The 13086-nt window shown below is 44.2% G+C and overlaps 1 protein-coding gene across 4 annotated transcripts in view; it reads left to right on the top strand.

Annotated features, from left to right (window-relative positions):
- The window catches only part of LOC137431675 (putative methyltransferase-like protein 25), a 145383-nt gene that overhangs the window by 15398 nt on the left and 116899 nt on the right, over nt 1-13086 (top strand). For all 4 annotated transcript variants that reach the window (XR_013624175.1, XM_078782313.1, XM_068123266.2 and 1 more), the window contains exons 2-5: nt 1688-1816; nt 5411-5511; nt 5698-6366; nt 10585-10735. Coding sequence is in view for 3 of the 4 variants with exons in the window: in XM_078782313.1 (XP_078638439.1) it covers nt 1688-1816; nt 5411-5511; nt 5698-6366; nt 10585-10735 (1050 nt within the window). In the remaining variant the exon portion in view is untranslated. The remainder of the gene's footprint in view (nt 1-1687; nt 1817-5410; nt 5512-5697; nt 6367-10584; nt 10736-13086) is intronic.

Below are 13086 nucleotides of genomic sequence, written 5' to 3'. Positions count from 1 at the left end.
GTCTCCAAAAGTTATTGCCGCTTCCTCTGGAGATGGTCCGTCAACTCGACAATGCTGTTTGACATGGAGTGGCGGCTTTACGAAATTACGGCATGAAAGAGCGTGCTATTGCTCGGCAGTATGGCATCATTCAAGGTCAGGTGTCAAAGATCCCGAAACGAAATGCTCAGAGGGGTGTCCCTACTCCAATACCGAGGCCAGGACGTCCCCGCAGAATCACAAGGGAGGATGATCGCCAGCTGCACCGGTTAGTCCGCAATGGCCGTACCAAGTCAGCTAATCGGCTTAGGGCTGAGTGGCAGCAACTGACAAATGTGCCTGTATCCAGAAGGCTAGTCAACGAATGACTGGTTCAAGCAGGCTATCGTGCCAGGCGTCCCCTGAGAAAGCCACGCCTGACCAGACAACACCGCCAGCGCTGATTGCAGTGGGCCAGAGAGCACTGTCAATGGCAGCCAGGACACTGGAATCACGTGATCTTCAGTGACGAGTCTAGATTTCTGGTCTATCGTCAAGATGGCCGCGTCCGAGTGCACAGACAAGTGCATGAAGCCTACAACAAAGATTGTATAGTGCCAAGAGTCCAAGCTGGAGGTGGTGGGGTGACCGTTTGGGCTGCTTTTCATGCAGGGGGCAAAACTGACCTGGTTGTTCTGAATGGAAACCTGAACCAGTTCACGTACAGGGCCATTCTGGAAGAAACATTGCTTCCATTTGCTCATGCAGCCTTTCGAGGAAACTTTGTCTTCCAAGATGACAATGCATGGCCTCATCGTGCTCGCATGATCCAACACTTTCTTGCTGACCGTGGTGTAGAGCATATGGAGTGGCCTGCCATGTCCCCGGATATGAATCCGATAGAGAACTTGTGAGCAGAATTAACGCGTCAAATTGACCACTTGGACCAGCAGCCGACCTCTGTGCAAGAATGGCAGCAGGCTATTGTCACTGCATGGCAAGCGATTCCTGTCCAAACCTTGGCAAATCTCATGAACAGCATGCCTCAACGTGTACGTGCTCTCCTGAATGCTCGTGGGGGTTACACGAAGTACTGAACTGTAATTTTACTGTCCGTAATCCCAGTCGTAATTTAACTTTTGTTTTTGTTCAAAAAAAAATTAGGTTAATGTGCAAAATAAAGAGATACTTCTGGAAAACGTACAGAAGTTTAACACAGTACTGTCCGTGAATTGAGTTCGATATCAGTTTACATCACTTTCAAGGATCAATTTATTTGTTTTGAAATGTCAAATGTGGTTTTTGTTTCTTTTAAAGGTCACATTAACAAAATCTAGAATAATTTCCTCATAATTCCAATGAACTTTTGGTTCTAAGACATCTTGAAAACTAAGTTCACCCCCACAAAAAAAAAATTCCATATTAAATGCCAAGTTTGTATATATATATATATATATATATATATATATATATATATATATATATATATATATATATATATATATATATATATATATATGTATATATATATATATATATATATATATATATATATATATGTATGTATGTATGTATGTATGTATGTATGTATGTATGTATGTATGTATGTATGTACGTACGTACGTACACACAGGTCGTGGACAAAAATGGAAACACCATTGTAAAATCACTTAATGAAAGGATGAGTGTTTGATTGTTACAAGTGACCCAATCCTGCTTTGAATTGCAGTCGATCAGCAGAAGCTTGTCAACGTGGAGCTGTTCTTGAGGGCAGCTGCCCATCATACTCTTGGTGGATTGGGCTTCCTCCTGTCCACACAAGACGTTTTGCATTTGTTTCCGTCTTCTGTACATACCGGTGGGTCTTGTTTTGGAGTGCCACGGACTTTCAGCTGGGTGCATAAAATCTATTTGATAAACAATATCATAACGAGTCTTTTACAAATCATCAAAGTTATAAGTTTGTGAATTTCTCACAGCAGTGCTATCTTATATATCTTCTATATTTATTTTATATATATATTGTTGCGGAACTGGGGGTCGGCGCTCCCCTTACCAAGGGGGGGTAAATCCCCTTGTCTTTTACACTGGCCGATCCTCCGTTCCTGGAAATTACACGCTCCTTTACGGGGTTGAGATTGACCAGGGTGACTGGTCAACGGGTTCCCAGATACCCTTGCCAACCTCTCCGCAAAGCAGGGATATAATTCCCAGCTCGGACCTGGACAAGATGGAGTTTGCCGAGCGGTTAGCAGTCCGAAATCCGAGCCGTTAGCAATAAAACTAACCCGATCCTGAGCGTTGGCCAAATCGTGCCACGTATATCAATGGAGAAATCACTAAAGCGACCGGATGAGAGGAAACCCAAAGAATAAGAAGGAAGAACACAGGTTTATTAATTATGTACAAAACCAAAACCAAGGAAGAAATGAAAGGGAATGTACAGTGAAGAGGAAGAAGCAGTAACACAGGGCAGCCTTATACAGCCTTAATTAACACGCCCAGGACAGAACAAACACACTTACACGAAAAGGTGGTGGTGGTGGGAAGGAAGAGAAGGGTCCAGCAGATGGTTCCAGGCTCCGGGTCCGCCGCTAAGAATCGCAGGCAGCTGGTGTCGTTGGCGCCCGACCGGACCATATAGATATGCGAGGGACTGGGATGCCGCGTACATAATATGCGTGCCAACTCTCTCTCTCCCAACATCCGTATCAAAGGGTACCCTCGCGCAGATCAGATCTCGTCTCCTCAATGTTGCAATCAGATGTTTCTGCGCAGTCTCCTCAAGCAGTCCTCCCACTTGCGTTTATATAACGCGCTTGGAAAATCCATGCGCGCTTCATCGAGCCACGCCTATCAGTGAGCTTACCTCAGCCCCGATTGGTCAGCGAGGGCTCACCGGCTCCACCCTCGACGGCTCGTGGGCGAGGCCACACCTCTTCCCGTGGCTCCGCCTCTTCTTTCCTCGAGCCGACCTCGTGTTCAATGGCGTTTGAATGCAGCGAAAGCTGCTAATAAAATCACGTCAAAGCATTGGGAGGGACAAACCCCGTCCGTAGGTGCTACTGGCACTTTGGAGAGAGAGAGAGAGAGAGAGAGATTGGGGGTAATTGAAGGGGCCTAGGTTATTTGATTAATGCAACGCAGAGTCAAACTATTGGGAACAGATCCTTACCTGAAACGCATACTAATGAAATAACTAAAGAAGATCCTATGGTGTGCTACGTGTTGCTTGTGGCCTAACTAGGTTGTGACCTTTGACCTTTTACACAAAAATGGGAATATTTACAGGGGATTATTTATAAGGGATTATTACAATATTTACAAAGTGGAGGGTTCTAAAAACCACAACAATATAAAAGAAAGTTTTTGTTTGTTTGTTTGTTTGTCTGCGCAAGCTAATCTCCTGAACGGTGAAAGATAGGAGGAAACCTCCAATACAAAAAATGTCGGGACGGGCCCTGGGAAGGTTTTAGGCTAGGTGGCGAGACCGGTCGAGGCCCACCTCGGCCGGGCCGGGCCCATTTCGCAATTAATAGCTTAGCTGAATTATAGTAGTCAATCTTCTACGGCCGCGAGTGAAAGCTGAATTATGGTAGTAAATTCATTCAAAAAGAACCAAAAATGTCGGCCGGGCTCCTGGAAGGTTATAGGCTAGGTGACGAGGCCGCTTCGGCCGGGCTGGGCCCATTTGGCAATTAAAAGCTGAGCTGAATTATAGTAGTCAATCTTCTATGGCCATGAGTAAAAGCTGAATTATAGTAGTAAATTCATTCAAAAAGAACTAAAATGTTGGGACAGGCTCCGGGAAGGTTATAGGCTAGGTGGCGAGGCCGGTCGGGGCCGCTTCGGCCGGGCTAGGTCCATTTCACAATTAAAAGTTGAGCTGAATTATAGTAGTCAATCTTATTCGGCCGCGAGTAAAAGCTGAATTATCGTGGTAAATTCATTCAAAAAGAACCCAGGCAACGCCGGGTGCATTCGGCTTTATATATATCATAATTTTTCATGAATAAAGCCTTTTATTTTATGCATTTCCATACATGATTACTGAAGTTCAAAACCTAGGAAGTGGTTGCTCGGCAGGTCATTGAACGGAAAACTTTCTTAGCAATGGAGAGAGAAAGTTTGGGCGATACTTTGAGTTGTATTTAAAGCCAGGATCAGTATTGGAACTAAGGCTGGCAGGATGGCCATGAGGGACACACGCTCGCCTCTAGGTTGTCCAGCCTGGGTTCAAATGTCATCTCAGCTATAAAATGTCATCCCAGTGTTTCACAGGAAAGGTGATTCATCAATGTGTGTTCCGTTCCTCAGATGGACATTGAACTCGGCATCCCATCTGCTAGCATTAGTTGGTGGACATTGAAGATCCCATGGTGTCCTTCCCGAAGAGTAGGCGAGCTATTGCTGGCACCATGGAACAAATTACAAATTCCTGCCCTGCCTGCAGAAGGCATTTCATAAGCGGCATAGCCGTTTCCTCGGCCAATTATGCTACCCTACCGCCTTGTGCCATGTACGAAAGAAGAAGTGTTGGAACTTATTTACTATGTTTTTTGAGTTGTATTTACAATCACCCAACATTCGTTGGTGGACATTAAAGATCCTATGGTGTTCTTCATGAAGAGTAGGCAAGCTATCACCGGCACCATGGCCAAATTCCAAAGTTCTGCCCTAACCTGCAGAGGGCATTGTATTAGCGATACAACCACACCCTCAGCCTGGGGTGCTACGCCTCAGCCTGGGGTGCTGCCCCACAGCCTTGTGCTACTGCCCCACAGCCTTGTGCTGCATATGAACGAAGATCTCCAATCATATTAAAAGACTGTATAAGTATTGCCATTGTGTTTAGACTAGAAACACCTGGTCCATTCGGGAACATTGGTACTTGAGTTATTGTACAACTGATTTTATGTCCTTGAATAGCTCCCAAACAAATTGGCATGTATTTAAACATTGTGCTATGTATAGGGTCATTTATTACATCATCAATACCTTTTCAATAATTTTTAAAAGCTGAGATGTTTTTTGGTTGAAAAGTGTCAAAATGCTCAAGATGTTAGCTGTGAAATTTTATTTTTTACAAAATACGGTCCCAACATCCTGTTTGATTTAATTTTTTGATTTTGACCTGATGAAATGATGACCCACAAGTCTTTTTATTTGTTTATTTTGTTTTGAAGACATTTTTGTTATGAACAAAGGGCCGGATTTATTTGATGCCCCCCAACAAGTCTTTATTTATTTATTTATTTATTTTGTAATTCACAAAGGATTGGATATGCTGGATAACGTTTGATGTATTTGCATGGAATATGAAGGTAAAATGCTTAATATTACAATCCAGTGCTTTCTAAGTGCGGTTTCCAAAGTGGATGACTATGCCATGCCCAGTAGTGAGACAAATTAATCCACAAACATTGATGTATTATTATGCTGATCCATGCAGAGCTTCGAGAACCCTCCCTCATGGGCGACAAGAAGTGCCACGAGGTGGCACTGCTGTCACACCTCGTCGTTACACTCATGCAGCACTGTGCCTTGAACCAGGTGAGAGAGGAAGTGTGGGTTTAATTAATTAATTTATTTGAAAGAGGGAAGTCAAATGAGTGCAGTAGTTACGAATGGGTTGATTTATGTATTTTTGTATTATTTGCGCATTCATCGAGGCCTATTTTAGAGCTCCAAATTGAAGGATTGGCAATGTCGGTGTTTTATAAATGCATGCCTTTACAGGTTATTGACATTGGTTCTGGGAAGGGATACCTGAGCTCGCACCTTTCTGAATGCTACGGCCTCAAAGTAATCGGCATCGATGCATCAAATACGGTCACTTGCGGTGCTCACGAGAGGACTCAAAAGCTGCAGAAGTTTTTGAATCGGAGACAGAATGCCACATGCAAAAGCAAATCTGTGCCGCGCAATGTCATTGGAGAATCTGTCGACGGTGGAACGAGTGGTATAAAGATTGAAGTTGGAACAAAAACGATTGATGCAGAAGGAGAAGCTAATGCTCATTGGACTACTCCTGTTAGAGCAGTTTTCACAGGAGAAGGTTCCAACGGCGTGGAGCTGATTAACACCGAGAAGATGATTGATACTCCAATTTCGATCTCGAAAAGTATTGAGGGAGTGTTTCCTGAAACACTACAAATGGGTCGTCCACTTCAGCTTCAGGAAAGGCAGAACACCGATGGATTTCAGGTGAATGACAATATAGAGCAACGTTTTGCCAACAGCATTAATACTTCCGCAACAATCTCGACCTGTGAAGCCCATCGAACGGACCATCAAGAACTTGCTGCAGCGACTGAGAGGACCCCAAATGATGCAGGACTCTTCTCTCCAGTGACTCTTCGATTGACTCATAAGACCAACTTGGAACAACTCTTCCCTGCATTGGAGGTAAGATATTAATTACATAAATGGATTACGTCTGGACTTAGAAATACCATTTAACAACAGCTGTGTTCTCTTTGGTGCTGGCTCGTGTTGCCTTATTTAGTGGGCGCTTGATGATTGGAACCCAGGGTGGAACCCCATACAGTATATGATGTCGATTTGGTCCAATCTCAACTGGTGTCCTTCATGTAAAATTACATGGGATATATGCACAGGTACCATGGCTTGCGCTCCTGTTTTAGACGTTGTTGTACGGTTTCCCTTGGACTAGGTTGTTGTGGTGCAGTTACATAGTTGTCAGGTTAACTGAAAATTGTTTTGCTGTTTATTTTGTCTGAGTAACAAGCCATGGCACAAGGAACACTCAACAACAACAACAACAGCATGCATTTTAAGGCCATTTTCCCTGCTAGAGCGGGGGTTAGCCTTGCGGTCCCCATGACAATGTTCTCCATTTTGCCCTATTTTCTGCATCTCTCCTTGTAATCCCCTTCCTTGCCCGCATTTTGTCTTCGACCATATTTAGCCAAGTCTTTCTCGGTCTTCCCCGTCCTCTACTTCCTTCCACATTCATTTCCATCACTCTTCTCAACCAGTCACTTTCATCCTTCCTCAAAACATGACCAAACCATCTCAACCTGTTCCTCTTCACAGCATCAATCACAGGCTCTATTCCCATCATCTTTTGCAATTCATTTCACAAGGAACACTCAACAGCAGTATCGTAAACTCGTGCAGGGTGTTAGTTTGTCTGTTTGTGAGCAGGATGTCTCAAAAACCTCTGACGGATTCAGATGAAACTTGGTGGACAGTGTCGGTGTGCGACAAGGACGAAATGATTAGATTTTGATGAATATCCAGATCCAGATCCGGATATGAGAATTATTTTAGCAATTCTTCACCTTTGACAGATAGGGCCAAAAACGATTCTTCTTTTCCTCTTCCCTTTGTAAGGGGGTGAGGTCCAATGGCACCAAGCCCCTGCCCTGCCTTGACCACAACACTCTTCCACTCCCCTCTGTCCTTAGCCGACTCTCTCCACCCTCCAACCACCCCCACCTTACTGATATATGTCCTCACACAATCCTTCCATATCAACAGCAGTCTACTTATTTTCCTCCTACCTTGGTCCCTCAACCTACCCACTCTCCCACCCCCTCTTCATGTTCTTGCTATCCTCATCTCTGTCACGAGCCAATTTATAGATAATCTTCCTCTCACCATCCTCTTCCACCTTGTTGTACACCCCGTCTTCCATATCGTTCCTCACCGTATCCACAGCTCTCCTTGCTGCTTTCTTCTTCTGCCCATACAGGTGCAACAACCCCACATCTGACTGCGTACCTCTATCCTTGATCTTCTCTACCCTCTTCCAAACCTCCTGCTTTTCACCAACTGCCTTCACTACTTCCTCAGTCCACCATACCTGGTTTCTATCCCTTGACGATGCACCCTTTCCTGTTGTCCTTCCACACAGCACTTCTGCAATCCCCCTAAATGCCTCTCTGTACTTCTTCCACTCCTTTTCTAAACCTTCCGCCTCTTTTCTAAACCTTCCGCTTAAATCGCTATAACCGCAACCCTTCGTCTCCCTGTCAAGTCTGGTTGTAATTTGATAAGTAACGACCAAATATATATCGGTTCGACAGACACCAAATTGTCTTTTACCCGATGCTGTTCTCGTAATCCTGTGATCACACACGCACACACACACACACATACACCACTCTTTCTCAACCCGGCCCCCTTCTCCCTCCCCACTCGACTCCACTCTCCCACCCTCAAGGCACTGATGCCCACCTTCACCTTCTTCCCCTCTTTTCTTTCTCCTTCGCTCACCCCCCCCCCCTCTCTCTTCTCCTCCTCCCCCAATCACTCCCTCCTTATTCTCTTCTTCCCCCCACCTCCACCTTCTTCCCCTCTTTTCTTTCTCCTTCGCTCACCCCCCCTCTCTCCCTCTCTCTTCTCCTCCTCCCCCACTCACTTCCTCCTTATTCTCTTCTTCCCCCCACCTCCACCTTCTTCCCCTCTTTTCTTTCTCCTTCGCTCACCCCCCCCCCCTCTGTCCCTCTCTATTCTCCTCCTCCCCCACTCACTTCCACCTTATTCTCTTCTTCCCCCAACCTCCACCTTTTTCCCCTCTTTTCTTTCTCCTTCGCTCACCCCCCCCCCCCCTCTGTCCCTCTCTCTTCTCCTCCTCCCCCACTCACTCCCTCCTTATTCTCTTCTTCCCCCCACCTCGCTCACTACCTCCCTCCCTCTTCTCTGCCTCCTCCATCCTCTTCCCTCCCCTTCCTTAAGTTGCGCTCTCCTTAGTACTTTAAAGTTGTGCTTATTCAGCTTACAAGTGAATGGTTTTCACAAATTTTCACAAAAAATAAAATAATTCACAAAACCAAAAATCGCTCACTTTTCACAAAACCAAAAATCGCTCACTTTTCACAAAACCAAAAATCGCTCACTTTTCACAAAAATCAGTTTTCTCAGTTCTCAGTTATCACTCAGTTTGAAGTTTCGTACAAAGCTGTCCACAACTTTTTTGAGATTTTGTGCTATATATCATTTTTGTCCCTATTTCTCAATGGTGAAGAATCGCTTTAAAAAGTCTAGTATCCTCATCTGGATCCCAATATTCATCAAAATCCAATCGATTCATCCTTGTCACGCACCCAAACATTTTCACCAAGTTTCGTTTGAATCAGTCCATACCTTTTTTGAGATATCGTGCTCACACAGACAGACAGAAACAGGGTAGAAAACATTGCTGTCGCTGGTGGGGGTAATAATGCTCTTCGTCCGACACAACCCGATTCTGAATACGACACATTTATAGTTATCGATGGTGAGAACCATATGCCTGCTTTGTACTGCCAGCTTGGGTAATGTGTCAGACATTGGTTTTCTGCTTTTTTTCCTGTCAGGCATTGTCAGACAATGTGCTTTTTCTGGTCTTCATTCATGATCTATCCAAGTCTCTGGAAAATCCTCTCTATCTCTTTCCTGATGACTCCACTCTCTGCCGCTCCATATCCCAACCCTCAGATCGGCAGTCAGCAGCCTCCTCACTCTCTGCAGACCTGGACAATATCACAAACTGGTCAAACAAGTGGAACATGTCTTTCAATCCTGACAAATCTCACACTCTCACTCTGTCTCTCCGAAAAGACCGTCTGGAAAACCCTCCCATCTACTTTCTGAACAATCCTCTTGAAGAAGTTCTGTCACTCAAGCTTTTGGGTCTCGCCATCTGCCATGATCTTTCCTGGGAAAGCCACATTTCCAAGCTGGCCTCCAAAGCCAGTCACCGACTGGGCATCCTCCGTCGTGCGAAGTCTTCTCTGGGCACTTCTGAGCTCCTCACCACATACAAGGCTTTCATCCGCAGCTCAATGGAATACTGCTCTCCCCTCTGGGCTGGTGCTCCTGCCTCACACCCAGCTTGGCTTCACGCGGTTGAAACCAAAGCATTCAGAATCATTGGAATCTCACGCGATGAAGCTGATTCTGAGGGCCTTTCTCTCTCTTTCACCGCAGGCAGGCAGGTGGTCTTTCTGTCTTCTACCAACTCCTCTCCGGCCTTGCTCCCCCTGCTCTGTCTGTGCTCTGTCCCCCAAATATTCCTGCAGGACACACAAGATCTGCCAGCAACCCTCTTCTGGTGAAACTGCCAAAATCAAGACTCTCTGCTCATCTTCACTCCTTCATTCGTCTTTTCTCCCACCTCTGGAACAAACTCCCACACTCCCTTCAATCCCATTCCTCCCTCCAGGTCTTTAAAACACCTGTTCACCACCATCTCTTATCTTCCCCCATCCAAAACCTTGATCTTTTCTACCCACGTTAAAACACCTCAAATCCGCCTCTTTTAATCCCCAACTTCTTTCCTGAAATTCCTAGAAGTGTTAATTTGCTTTATACCATGTACCCATCCCTCCTCCCCCAGCCCTCCCCTTTCCACAGATCTACCGATGTCCCTGTTCTCTTCTGTTGTTATGCATGTGTACTTCCCTCTCTCCCCCTCTTGTCTCCCGCTCCCTTCATTGCATGTTTTACGTGTCTGTACATGTTTTCATGTTCAATGTGTTTGCTCTTACATGAGCCTCGCTTCTGTATAAAAAAAAAAAAAATTGAGCCATAGAGATGGGTTATGTGATTACATGAAATTCACTTTCACAATGAATGCAACAATGACTAATTCAATTTAAAAAATACGTCCTCTAGGATTCTGTCCTCGTGGGTCTCCATACATGCGGAAATCTTGGCTCGAACATGCTCCGCATCTTCCTGTGCCATAAACAGCTCCGTGCCCTCAGCAATGTCGGTTGCTGTTACCATCTACTTACAGAGACTTCATTGCTTGGAGCCGATGCTGGTAGGGATTTTATTTTTCTGTTCAAAATTCAAGCATTCACTTATTCATTGATTGGATATCCATTAGATAATCCCTACGGAGCATCTCCTGAATTAATTTTTCATTACGTAAAAGGAACTCTTTTATTTGTTAACCATCAAATGTCTTTTTTGTCGATGATAAGCTGAGTGAGGGAGTTGGTGGTCTCTTAATGATTTATTTACTTTTGCCACATTTACCCAAATGCATTTTTGATTGTAAATTCATAATGGCTGCGTATTTGAACTTTGACTTCAGCCTGCTTGGAGTTTCTATTTGAGCATGTAGCTCGTGATGCTTGTCGCCCAGATTCAATTAGAAAATAGAGTTTGACGCAAATGCATCTGGATATTCCTAAACCCACATGGGTGTTACGCCATTTGATGTTACATTGCATCCCACTATTACATTTGATCACAATTAAAGGTCACGTGAAAAATTTAAGGTCACATGAGAGACTAGAACGGCACTCAGTGGAGAGCGTACCTCCACCAGACTGAATAGTTTACGTTTTGTATCCCACTGTTAGCCCAGATCTGGATTCGAACCTGAACCAAAATCGAATTGGCTTGTTATTGTTACTTACCCAACTCATCCACCAAGTTTTGTAATAAGTCGTCGACTACTTTGTGAGATATTAAGCTATATATCGTTTTTGGCCTCATCTCTCAATGGTGAGGAATCTCTTTTTTTAAATCTCAGATCCAGATCCGGATCCAGATCTTCACGAAAATCTAATCATTTCGTCCATCAAATTTTCAAATTCATCAAATCAATTCATCAAATTTTCAAATTCATCAAATCGATTCATCAAATTTTCAAATTCATCAAATCGATTCATCAAATTTTCAAATTCATCAAATCAATTCATCAAATTTTCAAATTCATCAAATCAATTCATCAAATTTTCAAATTCATCAAATCGATTCATCAAATTTTCTCCATCAAATTTCGTCCGAACCCGCCCACAACTTTTTGAGATATCATGTTCACAAACAGACAGAAACAAACAGGCTAACAAGGTTGGGTAGGTAATAAGTAGAAGAGAGCCAACATCAGATGCTCCTAACTCAAGTCATGGTGTGCAAAATGATTTTCAAAGGGCACAGAATCTTTGACCTTTTGAACTTAAAATTAAAGCATTCCATCCTTGTCTGAAAGTCCATACTTGTGCTAAGTGTGATTGAAATTTCTTCAGTGGTTCACAAGTTATCATGGTAACCAAAAACCATAATGGATGTACAGCAGGATGGACAGCCCGAAAATATAATGCCTCCCTCCGGCCGAAGGCCTTTGGCTGCGGAGATATAGAAAAACATATATTGTGTACATTTGTTATTTGTCTCTCAATATACTTGTAATTCATGTAGAAACTCTTGAAGTCTCCTGTTGTTGTTGTTGTTGTTGTTTTGTATGCAGCCTGTGGCTGCTGGTTGCATCATTTCTCTGGAAGCTTGTTTGTGCCACTGATGCAGTGCCCCAATTAACAGTGAGCTGGTACGCAATGTGCCGAACTCGGAAGGATGACAGGCTGAGTCAGTGAGTCAACCCCCCTGGCATTAATTCAACGATCGACCGGGATTTGAACACCTTGCACTCCACTTGATTTTGAATATTGTCGTGTCTTTGGGGATTGTAAGCAACCAAAGGGCATACTTAGTTGGCCACACCCAAAAAGCAGCAAGCACACCAAGAGTTATGGAGCCGGTTGTAGACCCGATTACAAGAGGACAGCTGGAATAACCAGCCAATCAGTATTTGGGCACAATGTCGCATCATATCGAGCACTTGATGACCAACTTGATGTAAGCTGTGGAGGCAATTGTAACTATTTTACAATGAAGCAGTCGATAAAAGACTTGACGAGGCAGTCAGCAGTTGATGCAACTACAATTAATTTGCTACGAAGGCAATTGTGAAGGAGAGGGCGAAGCAGTAGCAGAAGTAGATCCTGTGTTGGGAAGTGATGCTAAGAACATGTTTTGTTTGGCATCTCCATGCAAAGTCTTCCCATTTGGATTTATTATGTCTGCCACAGCCCGAGTAACGTTCAAGCTGTCGGGTCCTCAATAGTAGATTCACCAAGGTTGAACAACCAGCCAAGAGCGTATGAGCTTTGCAATAAATAGCACGCAAAGCAGTCAATTCAGCCGCACTGAGGCTGGGGCTCTGACTCATTCTGAGGCTCCAAGAGCATCCTTGTTTCTAAGGGAGAATCCCCGTCAAAGACGACAGCAATACAATCACAGTGACTTCACTGGTGTCCCCTCACCTGGATCAGGTACCTATGTCTCTTCATATCACCTGTCTCTTTTTATCTCCATTCGCTTTCA

Source organism: Myxine glutinosa, chromosome 7, assembly GCF_964187855.1.
Source record: "Myxine glutinosa chromosome 7, kmMyxGlut1.1, whole genome shotgun sequence".
NCBI lineage: Eukaryota > Metazoa > Chordata > Myxini > Myxiniformes > Myxinidae > Myxine > Myxine glutinosa.
The sequence above is the reverse complement of the archived record's forward strand: the minus strand, read 5'-3'. Positions and strand labels throughout refer to the sequence as shown.